The sequence below is a fragment of the Pangasianodon hypophthalmus genome, chromosome 3, assembly GCF_027358585.1.
Source record: "Pangasianodon hypophthalmus isolate fPanHyp1 chromosome 3, fPanHyp1.pri, whole genome shotgun sequence".
NCBI classification, from domain to species: Eukaryota; Metazoa; Chordata; class Actinopteri; order Siluriformes; family Pangasiidae; genus Pangasianodon; species Pangasianodon hypophthalmus.
The window spans coordinates 24,797,364-24,822,753 of record NC_069712.1 but is presented as its reverse complement, the minus strand read 5'-3'; the positions used below and the strand labels follow the sequence as shown (position 1 = coordinate 24,822,753).

General features: G+C 37.5%; 1 protein-coding gene across 3 annotated transcripts; it reads right to left on the bottom strand.

The window, feature by feature from the left end:
* Nucleotides 1-886: 886 nt before the first annotated feature.
* cacul1 (CDK2 associated cullin domain 1) lies at nucleotides 887-23,792 on the bottom strand. Of its 3 annotated transcripts, none has more exons than XM_026939338.3 (9): nucleotides 23,403-23,713; nucleotides 18,785-18,889; nucleotides 17,807-17,933; nucleotides 15,361-15,463; nucleotides 15,140-15,235; nucleotides 14,913-15,015; nucleotides 6,963-7,052; nucleotides 3,242-3,380; nucleotides 887-1,719 (listed from the first exon to the last, which is right to left on the bottom strand). In XM_026939338.3, the coding sequence occupies exons 3-9, from the start codon at nucleotides 17,929-17,931 to the stop codon at nucleotides 1,680-1,682; spliced, it is 696 nt and encodes a 231-aa protein (XP_026795139.1). In that variant the 5' UTR covers nucleotides 17,932-17,933; nucleotides 18,785-18,889; nucleotides 23,403-23,713; the 3' UTR covers nucleotides 887-1,679. The 3 variants fall into 3 exon arrangements, with proteins under 3 accessions (XP_026795139.1, XP_026795138.1, XP_026795136.1); XM_026939337.3 differs by having other exon boundaries at nucleotides 18,785-18,855; XM_026939335.3 differs by lacking the exon at nucleotides 18,785-18,889 and having other exon boundaries at nucleotides 23,403-23,792.
* Nucleotides 23,793-25,390: the final 1,598 nt, after the last annotated feature.

Sequence of the window (25,390 nt, the reverse complement as noted above, 5' to 3'; positions counted from 1 at the left end):
AGTAGGTCTTGGGCGCCCATGACCCTGTCGCCAGTTCACCGGTTGTCCTTTCTTGGACCACTTTTGGTAGGTACTAATGAATGCATACCGGGAATATCCCACAAGACCTGCCGTTTTGGAGATGCTCTGACCCAGTCGTCCAGCCATCACAATTTGGCCCTTGTCAAAAAGTCACTCAGATCCTATTTTTCCTGCTTCCAACACATCAACTGACTGTTCACTTGCTGCCTAATATATCCAACCCCTTCAGAGGTGCCACTGTAACAAAATAATCAATGTTATTCACTTCACCTGTCAGTGGTTTTAATGTGATAGAGATAGTTAGTGGGAAGAAGCTTTTGGCTTTATCAGCTCATTCTGTATAATAACTGTGTGCTGGGTAAAATGTAAGGCATAATTAATTAAAGTTGCTTGTTGTATAGAGAGAGATCCACAGTTCCATTGTAGGTTATGGGGTGGAGCTTTGTAAACATGGGTGGGAATTGGGGTGGCTAAAGGTGTAAAAAAAAAATTATAATAATAATTTAAATGCTGAACCCTCCTACCAGATATTCAGAGAATTATTCTTTAAAAAAAAAAAAAAAAAATCTTATCTAATGCGCCTTTAATCTTTCAGCCGTACTGGCTACAATATAATTTTACTAGCTGCTTCACCTGTTCACCATTTTATCATTCGGTAATGTGAGTAATGTAAATGAATTTAAAATGGAAAACAGAAAGTCTATTATATAGACTCCGCTGTGATAACCACTGCCTAGTGTGCTACAAATTTCTGCAGGGCGTGTAAAGGGGAGGGCAGACGGGTTCTATAGTTGACTGTTACCAAGATGCTAGGAAAGTTATTCTAACAAGACAATACTTTTTAAGAAACTGATTATACACATACTTCAGGTTGAATTTCAAATGTTTAATTACACACCCTTAAGCATGAAATTCATTTTCAGAGCCTAAGATTACTTTCTTGCATTCCATGAAATTCAATTTGATACAATAAGATACAAAATATAAATGATAACATTCAAATTCAGATTTTTCATTTAAACACAAATTTCACCCTTAGTTTAGATCATTATGTGTTGGTGGATCATTTTGCAGCTCTGAGGCATCATTATGGTTACCAGGTTATTTTAACCCAAAATCTGGTTACCCCACTCCAGAAGTTAATACTTGGCCACAGAAGAGCAGGAAGAGGTTCTATGTCATAAATCTGTCCACAGTTTCAGCAATTACTAATTGTGAGGTAAATATTGATTGCAATTTAAAATTGCAATCAATATTTAAATACAATTTTTTTAAACAAAAAAAGGTTCTGCAAAACAGAAACTTTTTTGTGTTTAAAAAAATTGTATTTAAATAAGTCCGCAGATGTTTAAGCTTAAACTGACTCTCATTCCATGTTCTTTTTTCTGTATTATTCATTTTTTATCAAGGCATTGTTATATACTCTGCATTTTTTTTGTCTTTTATGCCACATGTATTTATTTGTTTTCATACATTTATTCATTTGTTTTTTATTAGCACATGGTTTATCCTCCATAGAAGATAGCACCTTTGTAAAAAAAATTTTTTTTTATTTTTAATTATTCCCAGTTCATACGTAGTCTAGTCCTTATGTCTCTGATCTGTAGTATGGAAGCTTTCTTGTGTGGGGTATTATTTCATGTTTTCCAGCAGGTTTTTCAGGATTCTTCACATGCTCTTTTACGTGACTGGTCACACCTGGAAAAAAATGACTCATTATTTATAGTCTGGCATCACTGTTTTTTTTTTTTTTTTTTTAACATATTTTCTATTTTACACATGGAAATATTTCTGCAATGGAAATATTTCTGATATCCTTTCTAATTTCAATTTAAAGTTAATTAGGCATAATAAAGACTCAATATTATTTTAGGACACAACACACATTCAACAGAAAAGTCTGGATGTATTTATTTATGTCATTATTTTACCTAAGATAAAATAATTAATTTAATTTTATAATTAAATTATACATGATAAATAGTGGCTCAATTTGAACTGTGTTTGAAAATGCATAAACTACAGTGAATTTTAACCAGTAACTGTATTTTCTGTCCTTCATCCACATTATAAATCCTTATATAATCTTGTATCTGCAGCAAGCAACTAAACTAAGTTTATGGCATGAGCCAGCATTGTGGCAGGCCTACATTGTGATTGTTTACCCTATGTGTGTGTGAGATGAGGCAATTTTAAAAAACAGATTCATAACTACAAAATTCTTTATGCCCACTTCCCAGTTTCCTTGCAAGCCCCCTGTATCCTGCCAGAGCCAGGATACAGAATAAACCTTGTCATATTTTTGCTTGTGATTTACTGGCAAATAAAATAAACAAAAAAACTCACATTTTTACAATACAGCAGAAGGGGTGGTAAACGCAGTGAAAAGTAACAAACATAACATCATGATAATGATAACCATGAAACCATGATTCTCCTGAAGCAATAATTTCTGATTGTCTCATGAGAGCAAAGCAAACAAACAGCGTTTTAAATCAATGTCCAATTATGATTACCAATCGGTAATTATAATCATGTACACATTATGTAAAAGAAAATGTGATTCATCGGACCGGGTCACCTTCTTCATGGTACAGTTCTGATGCTCACATGCCCATTGTAGGCGCTTTCAGCTACACAGCCCCATATGCAGGAAGCTGCGATGCATTGTGTGTTCTGACACTTTTCTATCATAGTCAGCATTAACTTTTCAGCAATTTGTGCTACAGTAGCAGTACTGTGGGATCAGACCAGATGAGCTAGCCTTCGCTCCCCATGCACATCAATGAGCCTTGGGCACCCAATGTTTAAGCTTAAACTATGTCGCTGGTTCACCGGTTGTCCTTCCTTCGATCATTTTTGGTAGGTACTAACCACCGCATACCCGGAACATCCCATAACACCTGCTGTTTTGGAGATGCTCTGACCCAGTAGTCTAGCCATCACAGTTTGTCAAAGTTGCGCAAATCCTTACACTTGGCCATTTTCCTGCAACCAACTTTGAGAACTGACTGTTCACTTGCTACCTAATATATCCCACACCTTGACAGATGCCACTGTAACGAGATAATAATGTTATTCACTTCACCTGTCAGTCATTTCAATGTTATGGCTGATTTGTGTGTGTGTATACTGCAAGGTTCAATGTTTTGTGCATTCTGAGAAACACAGTATTCAGGGACAATCAGCATACAAACCATGAACTAATATTATCTATTACCTGGAAAAACCTTTTAGTGAAAGCTCCATTTGCAATTTCCGGTCTTGAGATGCATAACGCAGCAAATCAGACTCCAAAACAGGAGGGTGAATTTGGGGAATAAATCTAGAAAACAATGCAGGGGCTAGCTGAGCCCAGTCTGAAGGGAAAAAGAATAAAGAATTATAATTACTGACCAACCTTAAACCTTATAGAAACAATACATATACACATATACTGTAAAATTTTGACATTTTATACTATATATAGTTCTATGTTTCACTTTTGCATGTTCCAAAGTTTAAAAGTCTGCATTTTAAAGTCCGGTTACCACCAAAAGTGAAAAAAGAGAAAAGTGTATTTAGAGTGAGATGAAGTGAGAGCAGTTGTTGAGAAGGAGAGGTCCAGCAGAGCAGTGGGAATGAGACAGAAAGGCGCTGAGACTAGATGGGAACAAGTCATGGAGAGGACCTCATGGACAGACCTATGGCGGTCAGTGCCACATCATGTCCTTCCCAGCCCATCCAACCTGCACTGCTGGGGCCTGGCTGATACATCAGCCTGCTCAATTTGCCAGAAAAAAGGAGAACCTTGAGCATATCCTGAGCTGCTGTCCAAAGGCTTTGGGGGACGGCTGATACCGCTGGTGGCATGAACAAGTGCTCAAGACCATCGCAGACAGCATCAGTAATGCCATCAACTGCCAGAGGTCAAAACCCTCATAGGAAACCATCAGCTTCATTAGAGCTGGAGAGAAGCTGAGAACAACACCTAAAGCAACAGCAGGGGTTCTCAATACAGCACAGGAATGTCAGCTGACAGTGGACTTGGGCAGGCAACTCAGGTTTCCTCAGCGTGTTGTTAAGTCCTGACATCATTCTGGTGTCAGAGGCAACGAAGGAGATTGTCATGCTGGAGCTTACTGTGCCGTGGGAAGATGTATGGAGGAGGCCAATGAGCGGAAGAGGGAGAAATATGAGGGCCTCATCAGTGACTGCTACAGACAAGGCTGGAACGCAAGGTGTTTACCTGTGGAGGTAGGGTGCAGAGGCTTTGCAGGACAGTCCCTCTTTAGGGCTTACACTGGACTCAGCAACACAAGCAAGAGGAGGAGAAGGGCCATCTAGAACAGCACAGAGGCTTCAGAGAAAGCCCCCAGGTGGCTCTGGATTAAGAGAGTGGATCCGTGGGAGAGTGCTGCTAGGGCACAAGCTGAGGTCTGATCAAACTCAGCTGGGTCGCCTGAGAGAGGGTGTCTGATGTTCGAAAGACCCGAAACACCTGAGGACCCCAGGAAACATCACTCATGATGTGCCCTAAGTTAGCATCGGAAGATGTTTCATTACAACCACAGCACATCACGATACCCGTTAATTACACAGTCATATACCACAGTGTGTGCTGTTTGTACCTCACTTTGCACAACATATTGGATAAAGGACTTAAAATAAGGGTCATTCCTGATATTCTGAGCCTGTTGGACCTTAAAGCCTTCAGAAAATGAATAAGATTTTTCATGCTTTATTATAAAAGGTACATGATAAACTTTTCAAAACTGATGCTAGTCAAGCTCAGGCACACAAACCATTTATTAAACCATTTTAATGAACCATTTTAAGTGGCTGACCCAAGATGTCCACCATGTTAGGAACCTGTGGATAACTGCTTGCATTTTAAACACATGTGCAAAAGAGACATTATCTAATGGGTAATATGTCCCTTTTCTACTTTATGTTTTTTGCGTATTATTTACTTTTACAGTAGTAGATATTGTATAATGTGTGTCTGCTATCTTACTAGCACATCATTTCCTATTTTTCTTTTCAGATAAAAAGTGAGTAGTATTTAGATTTTTTTGGACATACAGTTGGCCCTCCTTTGCAATAGTTTAAATCAAAAATATTAATAATTTATACTTCTTTAAATTATCGACAGAAAACTTGTGTGTAACAGGGTGGACACAGACATAACAGAGTAGACATAGCAGGGTGGACAAATAATAGATCAATGATGTGGTTAAAGGTTGTTTTAACATTTCAGGTTTAAGGGTCCATATCCTACATTTTTTCCATGTATTTTATTTTTTGCCTACTTACAAAACTTTCTGTGCCTTTACCAAAGTGTTAATATTCTTTCATGACCTTTTTCCAACTACTCTTTATTCCTAAGAATTAAATACTGTTTTTGTGACTGTGCCTTTAAGGTAAATTGTCACTATTCTGACTGGCTGTCCTTTAAAAGCACTCTACATAAATAAACAAGGAAAATTCATATTCTCAATAAATATACCCTTTAATAAGCGTTAAACAGTGTTTGAAGCTATCAACATCATTCATCAATATGTATTTCATTCATCTTTGTTATGTTACTGCATGTGTATGTAATCTTTCAGATTAAGATTTGGGCTTTACTTGTACTTCTACAGGTACTTGTACAAGTACCTCATGATTCTTTTCATTTCTTTCTTACTGCCCTCTTTCCTCTCTCATTGATTTCACTGATTATCTTCTTCTTGCCTGTCTGCATATCTCTCCACCATCTCTCTCTTTCTTTTTGTAGGAATTGCCTCTTCTTTTCAGGATCAGGATCCCGGCATTCCTGGTAACACCTCTGTATCTCAGCTGCACTCAAGGGCATTCTTTCGAACAAATTTGTATAAAAAGCAAAAAAATTGCATAAAAGCAACATGATGATTTTAAAACTATGAAATCTTATTGGGTTTTTTTGTCGTATTTCCTCTAACAGAATGGACACGTTACAGTTGACCATATCAGACTAATAAGATAAAACAGGGAAAAATAACCTTGAAATGTCAAGTTAGGTGCTAAACTTCCACAGTTGTTTTCCCTCCAAATAGATGATTTGAGCTTCCGGAAATTATGTCATTATAAAAGAATCTTCATTTAAAGAGTCAGTAGCCAGACATAACAGGGTAGACAGGTTGGTTTCACTTGTCTTAAGGGACAAGTGAAACCCTTATAATCATTGATTAAATAAGGCCAATTGTGGAAAAATGTAAAGTTTAGAACTGACAAACAAAGCTTTTGAACAATACAAAAACACAAAGAGATCACACTTTTTCTTCATTCTGATGTTTTATGTGCACATTAACGTAACCTCTTGACCAGTATCTGCATGATTTTTGCATTGCACTGCTGCCACATGATTGGCTGATTTTATTTTCACCTCACTTAATTCACATCTAATTCAACTTTTCCATAATTTGGCTCCAGATTGACCTTTCAGGTCAAATAATATATTTTTATTTGATTTGCATTCATCAACATACGCACACGAGTACTAAGAAATTTTTCAAAATCCCTTGGAAATTTTTGTTAAGGTTAGCTTACACACAACTTTATTTACACACAACTTTACAAAAACATTGATAAATGAGGCCCATTGTTTCTGTCATAGAAGTGCAAAACTCCAAAGGCAACTCCCTTAACCAACCTTTTACTTCACAAAACGACTGAGTGAGTCTGGGTCAAACACAGTTTAATGAATTTCCTGCTCATAGATGCCTCATTCAACCCATCAGTTATTGACAGGGTTAGGTAGGTGAGTTAGAGCAGGAAAACCAAAAATTGCTTTTTAAATATTTAACTATTTCTCTTGGGTTCTATTGTATAAGAGAGATGCATATAGACTAAGCTGCAATTAAACAGTTAATGTCATTTCTGAGGGAGATGCCATTATTTGAAGCATAACGACTAAACAAAAAATTGACAAACATTCTCACCTGGTCGCAGAGAGTAAAGGCCTTTTACCACACTTGCCATAGTTGATGGTTTAACTTGAAATGGCATGGCCTCAGCTTTCTTTAGAAGAGCTAATGGAAAGTATTAAAACAAAGAATAAAATACCAAACAGCACTGACATACATGGTGGAATTCTGTACCTGTATGAGTCCAAATTACTTCAGTTAAATTTGAAAAAGTGGGGTGGGGCAACATAATATGCTAATTAAATCAGTTGTGTGTTAGGAGCAGAGAAGAAACATCTTTGGCTTACCAGAAATGAAATTAAAGAACTTTGAAGCATTTTCATGCTTGACCTGAATACTTAGGTCTGTATCCAGGATGGATTCTGGGTGCATTTGGGGAAGGCATCATCATCATCATCATCACAAGTTTAGTTTCACACAGACTAATACCCTAATTCTCAATTTTGTAAATGTTTCACATTGCGATGAACAAAAGATATTGCTGGTGTACGCCAGGGCTTTAGGCAGGAGACCTATGAATCACCGGCAATTGCTTTAAGACTACATGGGAAATTTTAAAATGCAGAAATGTTTACTAAAGTGTCTATATTATTCATCAACCTTGGAGGAATTCAATATTTTAGCAAATCAAAGGATCAAATATCTAACTGCAACATCATGCTTTCTGTTCATTTACTCAAACTGTTTTTGGCAAACAGCACAGCCTATGTGAAAAATCTCTTTTGAAGCTCCTGACACAGCGCTAATAGACACTCATAGCAGCCTCTCTGGGTGTCTGCGTAAGATTCAAATACATGTCTGTTAATGGAGATGAAGGATTAACTTTCTTTGAACAAAAGGCTTTTTAGCATGTCATTTTGAGCCACACCCAGATGCTTGGCTTCACTGGGGTTGAATGGGAATGTTGGGGGGGTAGGTTTTGCACAGAAAAACCATCTTAATTGTGTAAATTGTGGTTTATTGTGTAAATTAAGACTGTGCACTCTTAATTTGTTCCACCTGGAAGCACGGCTTCTTCTTATGATGATTGGCAGACCTCTCAAAGGGCAGGAACATTGTAACCAACTGCCAATCACTAAAATAGTAATGAACATGCCTGATATCTCAAACATATCGGTGTCAGTCGGAAATGCTTAGAGCTGGAGTAGTGGTGTAATTTGTAAATATTGCAAATAAACTGTAAGTATAAAGATCTTTGATTATTATCTTTGATTATTCATTTCTGATTTTTTTTTGTTTATATAGTTGAGGTCAAAAGTTTGTGAAAAAGTGAAAACTTTTTGAATTTGAAACAAGGGACTCATGAACAACTATCAGTAAACAAAAAAACACAGCTGTGGATCATTCAGGTAACAACACAGTATTAAGAATCAAGGGTATGTAAACTTTTGAACGGGGTCATTTTTATAAATTCAACTATTATTTTCTCTTGTGGACTATATGTAAACATCTTTTATATGAAATATCTTATTCAGGTCAGCACTAAATAAACAATAACATGCATTTTGTATGATCCCTCCTATTTTGGTAAAATAATTAACATTTTGCAGATTCTGAAAGGGGGATGTAAACTTTTGACCTCAACTGTAAATGTAGATAGATAGCTGTCACTTCCTTCTTCAGCTATCAGCTTAGCTCTGTTTTGACATGAAATGGCAGACCTGATTTTAGAAAAGTGTTTTATACACATGAGAGAAAAATTGAACAAGAGTGCAGACCAATGCCCACCATTTTATAACAAAATTCAAATGGTTATTTTAGGTGTCTATAATCGATTGGCTGTGTTTATTATTAGTCTTAGTTTATGTGCAGTGTCCCCAATACAAGTACCTGTGAATGAGCTGTTAATGTAGAAACGATTATTAGTATGTACTAGAATGAGCACATTAATTCAAACATATTGTTTCATATGTAGCATGTATGAGTAATGTGTATGTGTGTACATAAATATGTACACACACACACACACACACACACACATATATATACACATTTTATATATATAATATATATATATATAATATATATATATATATATATATATATATATATATACATACATACATACATATATATATATATATATATATATATATATATATATATATATATATATATATATATATTATATATATACACGAAAACTCTGTCATTGTCCAAATACTTCTGGACCTGACTGTGTATGTGTGTGTATATACACTATATTACCAAAAGTATTCGGTCACCCATCCAAATGATCAGAATCAGGTGTCCTAATCACTTGGCCTGGCCACAGGTGTATAAAATCAAGCACTTAGGCATGCAGATTGTTTTTACAAACATTTGTGAAAGAATGGGCCGCTCTCAGGAGCTCAGTGAATTCCAGCGTGCAACTGTCATAGGATGCCACCTGTGCAACAAATCCAGTCGTGAAATTTCCTCGCTCCTAAATATTCCACAGTCAACTGTCAGCTTTATCATAACAAAATGGAAGAGTTTGGGAACAACAGCAACTCAGCCACGAAGTGGTAGGCCACGTAAACTGACGGAGAGGGGTCAGTGAAGCGCATAGTGCAAAGAGGTCGTCGACTTTCTTCACAGTCAATTGCTACAGAGCTCCAAACTTCATGTGACCTTCAGATTAGCCCAAGTACAGTACGCAGAGAGCTTCATGGAATGGGTTTCCATGGCCGAGCAGCTGCATCCAAGCCACACATCACCAAGTGCAATGCAAAGCGTCGGATGCAGTGGTGTAAAGCACGCCGCCACTGGACTCTAGAGCAGTGGAGACGCGTTCTCTGGAGTGATGAATCACGCTTTTCCATCTGGCAATCTGATAGACGAGTCTGGGTTTGGAGGTTGCCAGGAGAACGGTACATTTCGGACTGCATTGTGCCGAGTGTGAAATTTGGTGGAGGAGGAATTATGGTGTGGGGTTGTTTTTTCAGGAGTTGGGCTTGGCCCCTTAGTTCCAGTGAAAGGAACTTTGAATGCTTCAGGATACCAAAACATATATCCATATATATATAACCATACCAATATATATATATATATATATATATAGATAGATAGATAGATAGATAGATAGATATAGATATATGTATATATACACACACACACACTCACACACACATAGTCAAGTCCATTAGTATTTGGACAGTGACAATTTTGCCTCTGTATACCACCACAATGATAGCAGAAACTTTAGGAGTGGCCAAATCAACAATCTTATTTAATTCTTAAAAAGAAGTAATGTACTGGCGAGCTCAGCAGCACCAAAAGGGTTGTAAGACCACAGAAGACAACTGAAGTGGATGATCGCAGAATTCTTTTCTTGTTGAAGAAAAACACCTTCACAACATCTAGCCAAGTCAGGAACACTCTGAAGGAGGTAGGCACTGTCAATGTCTACAATCAAGAGACGCCTTCATGAATGTAAATACAGATGGTTTACCTCAAGATGCAACCTACTGGTAATGCTAAAATACAGAAAGGCCAGATTAGACTTTGCTTAAAAAAGACTCTAAAAAAAAAGGATGACCAGTTCTGATGCAAGATTAACTTGTACAAGAATGATGGGAAGAGAAGTGTATGGAGAAGGAAAGGAAAGGCTCATGATCCAAAGCATACCACATCATCAAACATGTAGAGGCAGTGTTATGGCATGGACATGCATGGTTGCCAATGGAAATGGGTCATTGGTGTTTATTGATGATGTAACTGCTAATAGAAGTAGCAGGATGAATTCTGAAGTGCATAGAGCTATACTTTCTGTTCAGATTCAGTCAAATGCTGCAAAACTGATAGGACGGCACTTCACAGTACAGATGGCTGATGACCCAAAATGTACTGCGAAAGCAACCCAAGGGGTTCTTAAGGCAAAGAAATTAAATATTCTTAAATGCCTGATTATGTCAACCCAATTGAGCATGCTTTTCACTTACTGAAGACAAATCTGAAGGCAGAAAGACCCACAAACAAACAGCAACTGAAGGCAGCTGCAATAAAGCCCTGACAAAGCATCTCAAGAGAGGAAACGCAGCATTTGATAATTTCCATGGGTTCCAGACTTCAGGCAGTCATTGACTGCAAAGGATTTGCATCCAAGTATTAAAAATAAAAATAATATTTATGATTATGTTAATTTGTCTTTGTTACTTTTGAGCCTGTGAAAATGGAGGGACAATGTAAAAAATGGTTGTAATTCCTAAACAGTTAATGCAATATTTTTTGCTAAACGCCTTGAATTCAAGCTGAAAGTCTACACTTCAATCACACCTTGATTGCTTCATTTCAAATCCATTGTGGTGGTGTACAGAGGCAAAATCACTGTTGTGTCACTGTCCAAATACTTACAGACCTGTCTGTATATATATATATATATAAAATCAACTTTTTTTTTTGTGAATGTTGCATGAATGTGCGTGTAATTAAGTTGTGTGTGTTTCTGAGTATTATGTTTGAGCTGTGTGATATGTCTTTGGTTATGCAGTTATGTAGGTGATGAGTGGTGCCTAAACAGTATTAAATTTGGTAGTTTTATTTTTGATTGAGTCAGAGAGTTTTTTTCCATTGTTATGTAGTCAATTATTAGTGCTTTCCAATTTGTGTTATTAATGTTATTATTTGATTTCTAGGTTGTTAGTATGGTTTTCTTGGCGATGGTTAATGCAGTATGAAGAACTGTTGTGTTTTCCTGTGTGATGTTGATGCCAGATACATCTCCAAGTAAGCAGAGTGAAGGGGAGAGTAGGATTTCTGTGTGTACTACGTTCTGATGTCGGATTCCCTGTAGCCCATTTTATACATCCTATGACCTGTGTAGTGAGTAGAATATGCCTCTAGAGTTTGAGCACAACACAGCAAACATTGAGCAGAAGGCAGAAGAATCTGAGGCTATAATGGGCACAGACTCACCGAAACTGGACAGGTGAAGACTGGAAAAAGACCAGGTAATTTTTTTTCAACTGACCAGTTTGGGTGAGCCTGTGCCCATGATAGCCTCAGATTCCTGTTCTTGGCTGACTAGAATGGAACTCAATAGTCTGGTCTTCTGCTGTTGTAGCCCATCCACCTCAAGGTTCGATGTTTTGTGCATGCTGAGATGCTTTTCTGCTCACCACGGTTGTAAAGAGTAATCATTTGAGTTAGTATATCCTTCCCGGGAGCTTGAACCAATCTGGCCATTTTCCTCTGACCTCTCTTCCTCTAACCACCACCTCCATGAGCACCCCCTTCAGCTCCTTATCTCTAGCCAGGGTGACACCCCAGGATGATGCCGAGGCATACCTGGAGATGCTGGAGGGTACCACCTTGGCATGTGTATGGCCGAGAGGAGATTGGGGACTGTGTACTCAGGCCCTCCTGACGGGAGAAGCCTGGTTGGCTGCTCATAGTCTGCCACCTGATTGCCAGCTGGAGTGCACAGCCGTGAGGAAGGCTGTGCTCAAGAGGGTCTGACTGTCACCAGAGAAACATTGTCAGCACTTATGATCCATGCCATTAGAGGAGGAGGATCATCTGTTCACATATGCACAGCAACTCCTGGACTCCGGCCCTGTCTAATCAGAGAAGGTCATCAAGAAAGTGACACTGGAGCAGTTTGTCCATCAGCTGTCAGCTGTCTCGTTCTTGGTGAAAAACTGTTCAGTTTACACCAATTTGTCACACTTCTGTTCATGCTTTTTGAGGTGCCAGCCATGTTTCAAAGACTGATGGATCAGGTCTTTGGGGCCCCACAGTGCATATGCCTTTGCATATTTAGACAATATAATAGTCTATAGTAATGATGAGGGCAGACCTAAAGTCAGTGAGGCGGGCCAGTCTAACAGCAAAACCGGTGAAGTGTGAAATTGGACAGGTGGAGGTATGATATCTGGGCATCCACTTGGGCCACTCAGGCAATTAATAAGACTGCTACGGTTGCTGCCTACCCATGATCCAAGACCAAAAAGGAAGTGAGACAGTTCCTGGGCCTGGCACGATATTATCACAGGTTTGTGCCTAATTATTCGGACCTCACCAGCCCGCTGACTGATCTCACTAAAAAGGGGGCACCAGATCCAGTCCAGTGGTCAGAGCAGTGCCAGGAGGGTCTCACTCCCCTAACTTTTCTCTCCCTTTTATGTTGCAAACCAACACATCAGACAGAGGGATGGGGGCCATCCGGTCCCAGTTGATTTCCTGCATTGTGCTGATGCCACACGATTGACTGATATAAGTGATTATCAGGTGGTGTGCATTATTTCTGTATAACAGCATGGCTCCAACAGTAGTTCCAGCTGTAACATGAACAGTTTACAGTACTGTGCAAAAGTCTTAGGCACCTTATCTTTTTTAGTAGAAACTTTGTTATAGATTTTTATTTTATGACTTCTACATTATTGATTCAGTACAAAAACTTTTAGATTTCCAAACATTAGTTTTCCAGCACAAAATTAAATGTTACAGAAAAATGTTTGTATGTCAATAAAGAAAGCAGCATATTACATAAGAGACCACTTTTCAGACAAAAAAACATAATGAAGACTGCTGGGTTTTGCTGCAAAAATAAGAAGCAAGTGTGACAGTCAAAGTCTCCTGAAGCACTGTGGCTGGTTCTGCAAGATGCTCAGTAAAACTTACATCTAATTTCCAAATATTGACTTTGTTTCATTTATTACTGTTTACTGCTCTTTATAATATTTTATTTTTAATGTAGAAACATTTAGTTTCATTATTTTTGAAGGCATCTTTGCTCTGCAGCATTTCTTTGCATGTGACTAAGATTTTTGCACAGTACTGTATATTAATACATTCATTCTAATACCTTATTGTTTCTCAAGTAACAGCTCATTCACAGGGACTTGTACAGCCGACGCTCCACATAAACGAAGACTAATAATGATCAGATTTTTTTTTTTAAACGTGTTAAAACATATAATCCTTGATATGAAGTTTGTTTTTGTTAGGAAACATTTATTTATCGGCTGTAAGCACTTTGAAAGTCACAGTGCTTTAAAATCTTCAAGACAGAGTTTATGCGTTCCGGTTTCTCGATAAAATTACAGGTTGAGGTTTTTTTTTTTGTTTGTTTGTTTGTTTGTTTGTTTTTTGGTGAGAGAGAAAGGCTGGTAAGGGAACGACTCCACTGATTACTGCGGCACAAGAAAAAGAACATTAAACCTAACTATAAACCGTTAAATGCGCGACCTGTCATTCACTAATAAATTAAAAACTGTAATCATAGACAAATCGCTGTGGTGTAAGCGGAGTAACAAAGTCCAGACTGTGCGGTTATACAAAGATAATGTACTTTGAGGTGATGTGACAGCATGACGCAAAACAGAGTATAGCCACACGATCTGTCGTGTGTTATTCCTTACACGATGAAGTTGTGCGTGTTAACTTGATACGTAACGAAAGTGAAAGCCCTTCAAACCACAAAGTCAATCGCAACTGCCAGCAGAAGCTTATATCTTTCCCATGTATGACTGAAAGACTGAATGTCAGTTATTATAGAATCATATATTCTCCATATGTTGTAATGATTGAGTGAGAAGTTCTGGTCAATAAGTAAATAATTAATTTAACCACAGTGTACTGTTTTTTTTAGGTTTGGAATGCAAAGATATGCTAAATCAAATTCTGTGTTGTAACAAGGTAACCGCTAAAATAGACGGGTGTCTCCATAAATTTGCCTTACAACTGCTTGTCCCAGACTTAAACCCCACTTCCCAAAACCTCTTTTACAAAACCCGCTTTCAACTCAGGGTTGGCAAGTCTGCATATCCAAACATACTGAACACAAATGGACAGTGCAAATGGACTCAGACTCAAATCTCAAGTATGAAAACGCCTTTTTGTTCTTTTCTTTTTTTTTCTTCTTTTTTTTTTTTTTACATGAAATCCTTAGATGTTCTCTAGATTTACAAATGTTGCACTGACAGAATAATAAAAAAGAAAACAATTAGTGTTTTAGCACCATATGTGTAAAAATGAACTTACATATTAACATACTAATATGTTTCTCTGCAACATGAGCTGAGAAAAGGTCCATGAGGTCATCCTTCAAGTCTCTGTTCAGCTGAGTTTCAATATAGAATTTGTTCTTTAAAACAAAACAAAGCAAACAAAATAATACATTCAAGGGGGTTCGATCAAATACATTATTATGCAAAATAAATAACCCATGTTCCGTTGTGTTAATAGGGACAAAGAAAAGAGAAAATTACCATATAAATGAACAAAGGAATGATGCACTCAATTGCAGCCATGTATTGAGTGAAAGCAAGATTGAAGTTTTCAACAAAACTTTCAGGTCGGCTGTCCTTTGAAAATAAAAGGAGAAAATTTTAGTTTTATTACAAAGTAATGACTAAAACCACCGATCTTGTGAAAGCAAGAAGAGTTTTCCCACCAAAGAATGTCTAAGTGAATATATATTTACACGTACTTGCAATTCTAAGCACACTTGCTGTAAGTGAGATGTTATCTTCCATATCAAGTCACTGTAGAGATGGTCTGAGTATTGCTGGCACACACACTTATAAACATGACTGAACAAGAAGAAGACGTTTGGTTACATGATTGTTTACAACAAAAAGAATGAATTGCATAAAATTTCATCAGATGTTTTGAGACAAATTAAACTATCCACATGCAAATAAACCACCTAAAAACAAAATACTTGACTGCAAATAAACTTTATGAATGCAAAGAAACTACCAGAATGTAAAAAAATTACTTAACACAAAAAAACCACCCAACTGCAAAATCACCAGAACACTCACTCAGTTTCATTAACCACTTTATCCTGATCAGGGTTGGATCTGGAGCTTATCTTGCAAACAGTTTAGCTTGTGATGGAAATACTGGATGGTTACAATGCACACATACACATTCATACACTCATTCACACTTAGGGGCAATTTATCTTAGCCAATCCACCTATTGCTATGTTTTTGGGAGGTAGGAGGAAACCGGAGCACCCAGGGGAAACCCACACAGACATGGGTAGAACATGCACAGAAACTAAGTTATCCAAACTCAGTATTGATCCTGGGACCCTGCAGCTGTGAGACGGTAATGCTAACCATTGTTCCACCAAGCCACCCTCACCAGATCACAAAACATCTTGACTGCAAATGAAATTAAATAAACTTTATAAATGCAAAAAACAAACACAAACAAAATACTGGATCACAAAAAACAAATATTGTGCTTGACCACAAAAACACTCAAACACAAATGAACTATATGTAAGCAAAAAAATCCACCCTAATTCACACAACTGTGGTGATCTGCCATTTAAATTTAATTAATTTAGCATTAAAGCAAGTCAATTAGTCAAGTCAAATCAATTAGTCAAGTCAACATTGAGTACTAACAATCTGTAGATAGTTTCTTTTAAAATGTGAGGACATCATGGTATATGAAACATACAACAGAATATAATTTTAGTTTTCCTGCTTGGAGAAAAAAGAGGGGAGCTTTTCAGATGAACTGACACAAAGACACAGAATGACTAGTGTTTTAGCAATAAAATGCAAAAATATTACTTTCTGCAACATCCCTAATAATATAGGGTCATTTTGGTATTTTCATTTCAGTTAGTTAGAAATTTACTTAATGGCCCTTTAAACAAAGTTACTTTAAACAAAAAAGTTACATTTGCAAGGTAAACATGAATGTAAACATGAATGACAGTCAGCATGACATACTGTGATAACATCAAACTGTTAAGACACTAGCACTAGACTTAATAGTTGCTTGAGTTGATATCAGGGAAGAGATTATCAACTGAACATCAAGGTCAAAATTGTGTATAATTGCATTGCTCTCTGCATGGTAAACATTACAAGCAACACTTCAATTGTAGAAGTAGAAGCTTCTGTGCAATTTTTTTCTTTTTTTTTTTTTATGACTGATACATTTTATATTTTTTATAATTTTGTGTCCTGGGGCCTCATTTATGAAAGGTGCTTACAATCAAAAATGGGCCTGGAATGCGTATACACAGCCTCCCACACAGAAACCAGAATTTATGAGCAAATAATTGCCATATAATTAAGGAAGCTTTGATCCATGCATTGAGCCATATGCAACATTTCAGAGACAGCAATGACACCCCGTGGATATGTAGGCAATTACAGCTAATGTAAATCACTACTCACAGAGGGAACACCATGGATGTTGTATAATTGTTGTATAATATAGCACAATGGAAATGTATAATTTGATATGAATACCTGTAGATAGGCTACTTGGAAGCATTAATGCCTAAATTTGATGAGTTTATTTATTTGTAAGTTTATTTGTTTATTTATTTGAAAATGCACACATTCATAGATCTACAGTATAAATAGGCTATACTAAATGAAGCATTGTCAATGTCACAATGGCTTTTCTGGCATTATTAGAAGACCATGCCAACCAACGAATAAGGAGAGACCATGAAGATTTCCTTGCCTACAAGAATGACCAACACAAATTCCACCTCACATCCCCCCAAATTTTTCAGTTTTGTATTCTCTCTGCCACTGTCGCTGGTACCTTACAATGAATGGGACACCCCACGTTTAAATATACCGTATATGAGGTAATTTGCACAGAGCATTTATGGATATTTGTTGGTGGTAACCGTGCAAAAGAAGAGGCTCATTCACCTGTTCACTTTTTTAAAGATGATTTGTAAAGCAGAAACAGCATGTAGGTGTACTCAAGGTTTTATAAATCTTCCTTTTTTGGGTGTGCACACCATTTCCAGGTTTTTGTGTGCATGCACACTTTGGCTCTGGAATCAGTGCAAAGTTTTATAAATGAGGCCCCTTACAAATTTTATTGTTGAGGGCTTTGACTGTAGTGCTTCTGCAACACAAATAAACCTAAAAATCACCAACCTGTAAATCTGTTCATAGGAGATAGAAGTGTATTTCACTGGGCTTTGAGTCAGCAGCTGTTCAACTGCTTTTTCCAGCCTCGGCCAGTAGGTTTCTCTGTAGTCCTCTGCTGTCATTGAATTCATCACTAAACAACCAACAAATTTCACAGGATTAGTTAACCCCATTTATATTTTTAAAACAAACGTTTAGATTCTAAAAACCTATGGCTCTTGCCAGTGTAACTACTGATACACTTAACCTTTTGGTTTCCCATAAATGATTTCTTCCTGTTACCTGTACACATCCCATAATAATTTACTAATTAGCTTTTGTGGTAGCTTTTATTACTTGTAATCTCTAGGCTGAAGTAATCTCTAGGCTTGTGAGACTGTGTGCAATATGCTATCATCCTATCGTGTCCCCTAACTATCATCAGTTGATGATAATATCGCCTGTAGCTTTGAAGGGGTGTAGGCTGCAGAGACGCTCAGGAAATAAAAGAAGGGTGCGTGGCCAGACATACATAAATGTTACATCATTACAGGGAAAAAGTTGTAGCTGCTATTCACTAGCATTTGAATTTAGTCAGGTGTTATTTTATTACCCATTAACAAGGTCAGGAATGCTGCTAAATGAGACTGTAAATAAACCTAACCAGTTATTAGCTGTAAATCATAACTGTAACTTATAATATTGAAATAAAATTATATAAACTACACATGCATGTGCTGTGTGTTGAAAAGCAGCAGGGATACTTATTGAATTTTGAATAACAAAGTAGCCCTGATGAACAACACATTGTTTCACTTTCGTAATTTAAGCCCCATTCATGTTTTGCAAGCAAAGACAGTCATGGCTTAATTGGATTAGTTTATCTAGGAGACATCTGTAATATATTTTTACACGTCTCCACAGTGATAAAAAATCTTGCATCCGGTCAGTAATAAAATTACCACAGGAGGAGTGAGTATCTAGCGGGTTGTATTTTCTACGAACCTGGATGTTTGTGTCATGTGGTCATATGATCACGCTCCATTCACAACATGGCGTCCAAGCAGTTGGAGGGACTGGAGTAGAGAAGAGACACTGGCTCTTATTTCACTTTGGGGTGAACCAAAGTTTCAGCATCAATTTGAAAATACAATAAAACAATAATCACAATGTATACGAGAAGCATCCATTTTTTTGTTTTGCGATTCAGGAAGTGAAGTGCACACTACGAGACTAAATACAGCAAGTAGCAGCAGTAAAACATCTTTTTTCCAAGGCAACATCTGCATAGAAAGTCACGGACACGTGCATATCTGACAGTTCTAAAATTATCAGGCGACCGCTGAGCTTGGTGAAAAACAGTAGGTAATTTGGCCTGTAATTTTCTCAGATATATTTCTCAGATATATACAGTGTTATTTTATAACACTGACATGGCCGTTTCAGAAAGTTATAAAGTCACCCCATGTAAATTTAATCCCATTCGGATAGGGCTTATGATGCATCAGAGAAAGATGTTTTGTTCCTCTGCTTCAAAGTTAGACAGCATAGGCTATCAAGGTTCAAAAGAAGACACATTTTATGAGATACCAAAACTGCAAATTATTTTTGTCAGTCTTAAAGCTGCAGACACCATGTTTTCCAACAGACATCATCCAAATTGCCATCACAATAGTTGGAATCTATTGCACATTCCAGATGCTATTATCACTCTTCTGTCTAGTAGCCTCTAGCCTCATAGCTCCAGTGCAAAACTAAGAAAGCTAGCATCAGGCACCAAATATGCCTTGGCTGACTGATGTTTGCAGTAAAGAAAAATATGTCCATTTCCCAGGGTTCACACACTATTCCCTAAAGTGTCAATTAGGCATGTATCCAGGACTTTCAAAGTAAGCACAGTATGTTATGTAACTCTGGTGAAAATTAATTTAAGGCAGATCTGGATAAATATCACTTTGTCAAGAGCCTCCAGTGTGACTGAGTGGTGAATAAAGGAGATGGGAAGGGAGAGATACTTGTAATTCATGAATTTTGACTGGTTGTTCAGTTCTATGAGGTGACAGGCCTTACAGCAGAATATTTTCTTTTTGCGGCATGTTTTTTTTCTTGTGTTCAGCCCTTGATGAGCATGGCCTGTAATTTTGATGTTATAGCTACTTTAATATAACATGACATACTGTCACTATTTTAGACATACCTTTGTTCAACTCTGTTTGAGATAATAACCTTAACCAGGATTGACAGGTTTCAGCAAAATTTCTAGCCCAGTAACATCTCAAAACCCCCACAAAAAACTTGACCTGGGCACTGGGAAAATTCCATTTTCTCAGCCTCTGCTTGGGGAAACGAGTATTTCGAGTAACAAGTGTTTCGGATGCATGGACATTATCCACTCCATACCTTACCATTTCTCAATATTTGCAATCTCTTACAATAGAAATGGTTCTATACATCATAGACACAGTGCATTTACACTTTGCCTTTTTGTGGAAATTTATTAGATTTAATTTTAGAGTATTTAGAGTATTTTTAGACTTCTTATCTCAACCTAGCAACCCTGTCATTCATGCTGCATTGATGGTGCCTTGCAAGTGGTAATATGCAAGTTGTATTAACATGATTTCCCACCTCGGCACGTTCGTCATGTGAAGTGGGTAAAAAAAAAAAAAACATGGACACCTCAATGAAAGCATGTCTTTTTTTTCATTATCAGAGCACCTAAAGCTCATAAAAAGCTATTTTAACCACACTTTCACAGTTACAGGCCTGAGTTACTACTGGTACTGTTCTGCTACAGTGAACTTAAAACATGCAATATTTTGGTCTGTAATTGCAGTACAGCAACAACAGCAGACTGTAGTGAGTAGCTCAGAAACAATATTGCCAGCAGACAACAGCAAGTAGTTTAGCAACAAGCTAACCAGCTAACATTAGTGATAAGTCTAATGTTGATTATTAACTTCTCAAAACTGCGCTTAGAATGGTCCATGTTATAAGTACTGTATTTTAACTGATCTAAAGCCCATATTGCTATAAAGTAGAGGGGACTTGACACCGTTCACAGTGTGCGTGACCATGTTGATTTCACATCAGTCTGTAAACAGGGAAGGAAGTGGTAGTTGAGAAGACTACCCCAAGTTGACGAGTTGAAAATTCAAGTTGTGGGTACGTTTTCAGTGGCTTTTACTGGTTGTAGGCAGGGAATTACAATTTGAAAGTTCACTTCAAATGCAGCATAACCATCTGTCCACTGCTCCTCCTATAATTAGGGGGCAGCATGATTACTGGGTCCCAGGTGGGTCCCTATTACTGCTTGTTGCAGTTTCCATTTTTAACCACTAGGTCACTCAAAAGAGGTAATTAGTGTTTCAACAAAATTTACAACTTATGGAGTTGTGAATGTGGACTTTATGAAGATTAATATTTGTTGAAAAGATGACATTGGGTCAACTGCCCCATGGATAAGCCACCACTGATATCCCTTCACTTTTCCTCACTCCGCTTACTGTAATTTGACTGTCCTAAATTAGCAAACCGTGTATGGTAATTTTCAATTCAATTCAATTTTATTTGTATAGCACTTTTAACAATGGACATTGTCACAAAGCAGCTTTACAGAAATAAATGGATTCACAAAAATATATTGTAAATATTTGAATTTATCACTGTGAATTTATCACTGTGAACGGTGGCAAGGAAAAACTCCCCAAGATGATATGAGGAAGAAACCATGAGAGGAACCAGGCTCAAAAGGGAACCCATCCTCTTCTGGGTGCAACGGATAGTGCGATTATAAATAAATTCCTTCTATTATTGTGTACTATGAGGACAAATAGTGCAATTGTGCAACCAATAAATTCATCACAGTTTTCGCAAGAAGTCCGGCTGGTTAAAATCTATCCACTGTCCACTGATGGAGTCCTGAGTACGAAGCTGCTCGTGGCAACTGCAGCCCCAAAGCCACTACAGCAATCGCAGTCCCAAGCCATTACAGTACAGGGACATCTTGAAAAATAATTTATTTATAAATATCTTTATATGATTTCAACGAATAGACATCTTTATATGCTTTATATTTTCTTACAGTTTTTACATCTTACACATACAGTCAGGTAAATAAATATTTGGACATTGACAAAGTTATTGTTATTTTAGCTGTCTACAGCAGTATATTGAAATTAATTCCCTCAAGGGCAGACTTTCAGCAAATCAGGTGAACAGTTTAGGAATTACAGCACTTATATTAACCACTACTTAAGTGGTTATACTTAACCACTTTGGTATATTCTTAAAAGGAAAGAATGCATTTGTGAACTCAGGAACACCAAAAGGCCCAGAAGATCACAGAAAACAACTGTGATAAATGACAGAAGAATTCTTTCCCTGGTGGAGAAAAAAAAACATTCACTACAACTGGCCAGATTGAGAACATCCTCCAGGAGGTGGGCCTATCTGTGTCAAAGTCAACAATCAAGAGAAGTCTTCAAGAGTAAGAAACAGAGGGTTTACCACAATGTAAACCATTGGTAAGCCTCAAAAACAGGAAGACCAGATGAGAGTTTGCCAGAAACATCTAAAAAAACCAAAAGCTTGTACAGTTCTGAAACAATATCCTATTGACAGATGAAACAAAGATTTACTTGTACCAGAATGATGGGAAGTAAAGTATGACAAAGGGAAGAAATGCTCATGATTGGAAGCATAACACCTCATTTTATGGCATGGGCATGTATTGCTGCCAGTGGAACAGGTTTATTATTGACGATGTGACTGCTGACAAAAGCAGCAGGATGAATTCTGAAGTCTGTAGGGCTATATTATCTGCTCAGATTCTGCCAAATGCTTCAAAACTCATTAGATGGTGCTTCACAGTGCAGATGGACAGTTACCCAAAGCATACTTCAAAAGCAACCCAAGACTTTTTAAGGCAAAGAAGTGGAATGTTCTGCAATGGCCAAGTCAATCACCTTACCTGAATCCAACTGAGCATGCATTTCACTTGCTGAAGGCAAAACACCCCAAGAGTGAGCAGGAACTTAACACAGCTGCAGTAAAGGCCTGGCAGAGCATCACCAGGAAAGAAACCCAGCGTCTGGGGATGTCTGTGTGTTCCAGACTTCTGGCAGGATTTGCAACAACTATTTAAAATTACAATTTTATTTATGATTATGTTAGTTTGTCCAATTACTTTTGGTCCCTTAAAAGGGGGCATATATGAAAAGTGCTGTACTTCCTACACCATTCACCTGATAAACACCCTTAAATTAAAGCTGAACTTCTGCATATTCATTATTTAATTTCTAGTCCAATATTCTGTGGCCCTGAGCATATGTTATTTTTACTACACCCCCTTATATGATTTCACATAAATTGAATATGTTATTTCTATCAAGCACTTCCACTGCAAGGGCTCAGTTTCCTACGTTTTGAATTTGGCTTATGAGGCAAGAAAATGAATGCTGATAAGTTTAACTTCCCCAATTTACCCGGTGTCCCATATTTGAATTTGTCTTGCATGTAATGAAATGATGTAATTGTACACAAATCACTAATACAGACGTCAACTGTAAATGAACATTATCTTTGAATGGTACGACAGGTAGGTCAAATGAAATAAACTTACTAAATTCAGAGGGATTAGAAGTCACGCTCCTCGCTTTAGATGGACCACAACAATCAGCTTCGCAGTCTGAAGCGGAATCGTTGTGTGTGGCAGTTTCGGCACAATCCCACACACCCACAGTGGCTGGAATACAACTGGCTTCACTCCGCATCGGTGAGCTACAGTTTAAATAATATACATTTCCATGGTTTTCACGATAATTGTGATTGTGGTCATCGTGCATCTCTAAAACCCCAACCCCACCTTTACTGGCGAGCTGCAGAAATGACATTTTACGTTTTCATATCAAATGTTAAACTATATGTTTAAGAAATCCTACTCCGCCGCCGTGAAGTATGCTGCAACACCCTTACAGACTTTTGTGAGATTACACATTAAGAGTCACGCAAGTAGTAGTAGTAGTAGTAGTGCAGCATTACATATCTAACCGTTTGGCTGGTTTGGCTGGAAAACAGAGTAGGCAAAACAGATTTGAAGTGAAATACCAGAAGCATTTTGATGCTGAACATCAAAATCAACTCCTGCTTCATGCCACTGAGCAACTGACTGTAGTACTGGCTGATGTGAGTGGTTGGGATAGACAAAATACATGCATACACAACATATATTACGCACATACTGTATACTAATAGTATTATACAGTAACTATTGTTTATGTCACTGGTACAATACTATTACTGCTGCCTAACAACTTAAGCTCTAACAATTGCTAGTGCCACGGTGGCTCTGTTGGCGTATCTGTCATGTTGCTGAGTTCAATTGTTGTGTTCACATATGCACAAAAATGCTGTGTCATGGATCTGAGACCACTTGGAGCACTGAAGCGGACCAAGTGTGAAAACACCCCAGAGGTGGTCTGAGTATTGTTCATTTGTGGTTCATTTTGTGGTCCACTTGATTTTTTGCATTGTGAAAACAAAGTGGTCACATTTTCTTCACATTTTGCTTTATACTGGTTAAGGAACTTGAGAGTTGTACAGTACCGTGGTTAAGAAAACCCAGTTCATCTTACAGATTTTAACAGGAGGCAAGGTTAGATTCAAATAACTGTTTCTCAAACCATGAGTCGACTCAACCTAAAATTTACTGCAGTGTTGTGCCAATCTGTTAGTGGATTTCTACTGTTGACAAGGTTCCTTAATAAAACATGGTGGCCAACAGCCAATCACATTGCAGCACTCCCTTCACCTGTGGATGCTTTAGTGTTCTAGGCAACTTGGTGAACTAGCTACCTGTGGTGCGTTTTGCACACAGTGTTTGGAACGCTCTTGTGCTTGTTAGAAAAATGCCCTACATATCCTCAAGCTGCGCTTCATTCAGCACTACTCACTTAGATTTTTAATATACAAAATCTATTTTTGAGAACTTGTCTTAGGATTTTTGTCCTATCTTCTGAAACCTGGTGTTTGGTGTCAAACTGCTTTTCTTCTTCTTTTTCAGTTTATTGGCGGTTGCCAGACCAGCTTTTGGTGCATTACCGCGACCAGCTGAACTGGAGTGTGGAGCATTGATGGGAAATCAGAATTATTACTCTAATAATAATAAAAATGTAAAAAATAAAATAAAATAAAATTAAATAAAAATAAAATGATTAACTATATTCTTGACTCAACTCCTGTTGCTTTTAAAAACCCCAAAACTGCATCCTTCTTTGGTATTCTCCCATGTTTTTTAGCCAGATTTTCTAGTAACATTAAATTAATTTCCATTTCCTCCAACTTTGCCTGTAATACTTGCCTTTCATTATTATATGCTGTACAGTGTAGAAGGATGTGTTCAACTGTTTCTAGTTCATTGCACTTACTGCATATCCCTGTAGGATGCTTATTGATTATATGTAAATTGGCATTTAACCCTGGGTGACCTATACAGAGTCTGGTAATTATTGCTTCTTCCTTACTTCTTGATACTGAAGTAAATCTTAAACAGATACCTCCCCTTCACCTCTCTTTCCCATAGATTCTGCCAGGTGTTATTTACCACTTTAT

What these genes read in the sequence shown, in the direction of transcription:
- cacul1 (XM_026939335.3), bottom strand. Translation starts at nt 23,673, where the DNA reads ATGTCATTTCTGCAGCTCGCCAGTAAAGGTGGGGTTGGGGTTTTAGAG. An exon ending in ACATATTAGTATGTTAATAT is followed by an intron (nt 7,053 to 14,912) that starts GTAAGTTCATTT and finishes ACTTTCCATTAG; the next exon opens with CTCTTCTAAAGAAAGCTGAG. An exon ending in CCTTTACTCTCTGCGACCAG is followed by an intron (nt 3,381 to 6,962) that starts GTGAGAATGTTT and finishes TTTTCCCTTCAG; the next exon opens with ACTGGGCTCAGCTAGCCCCT.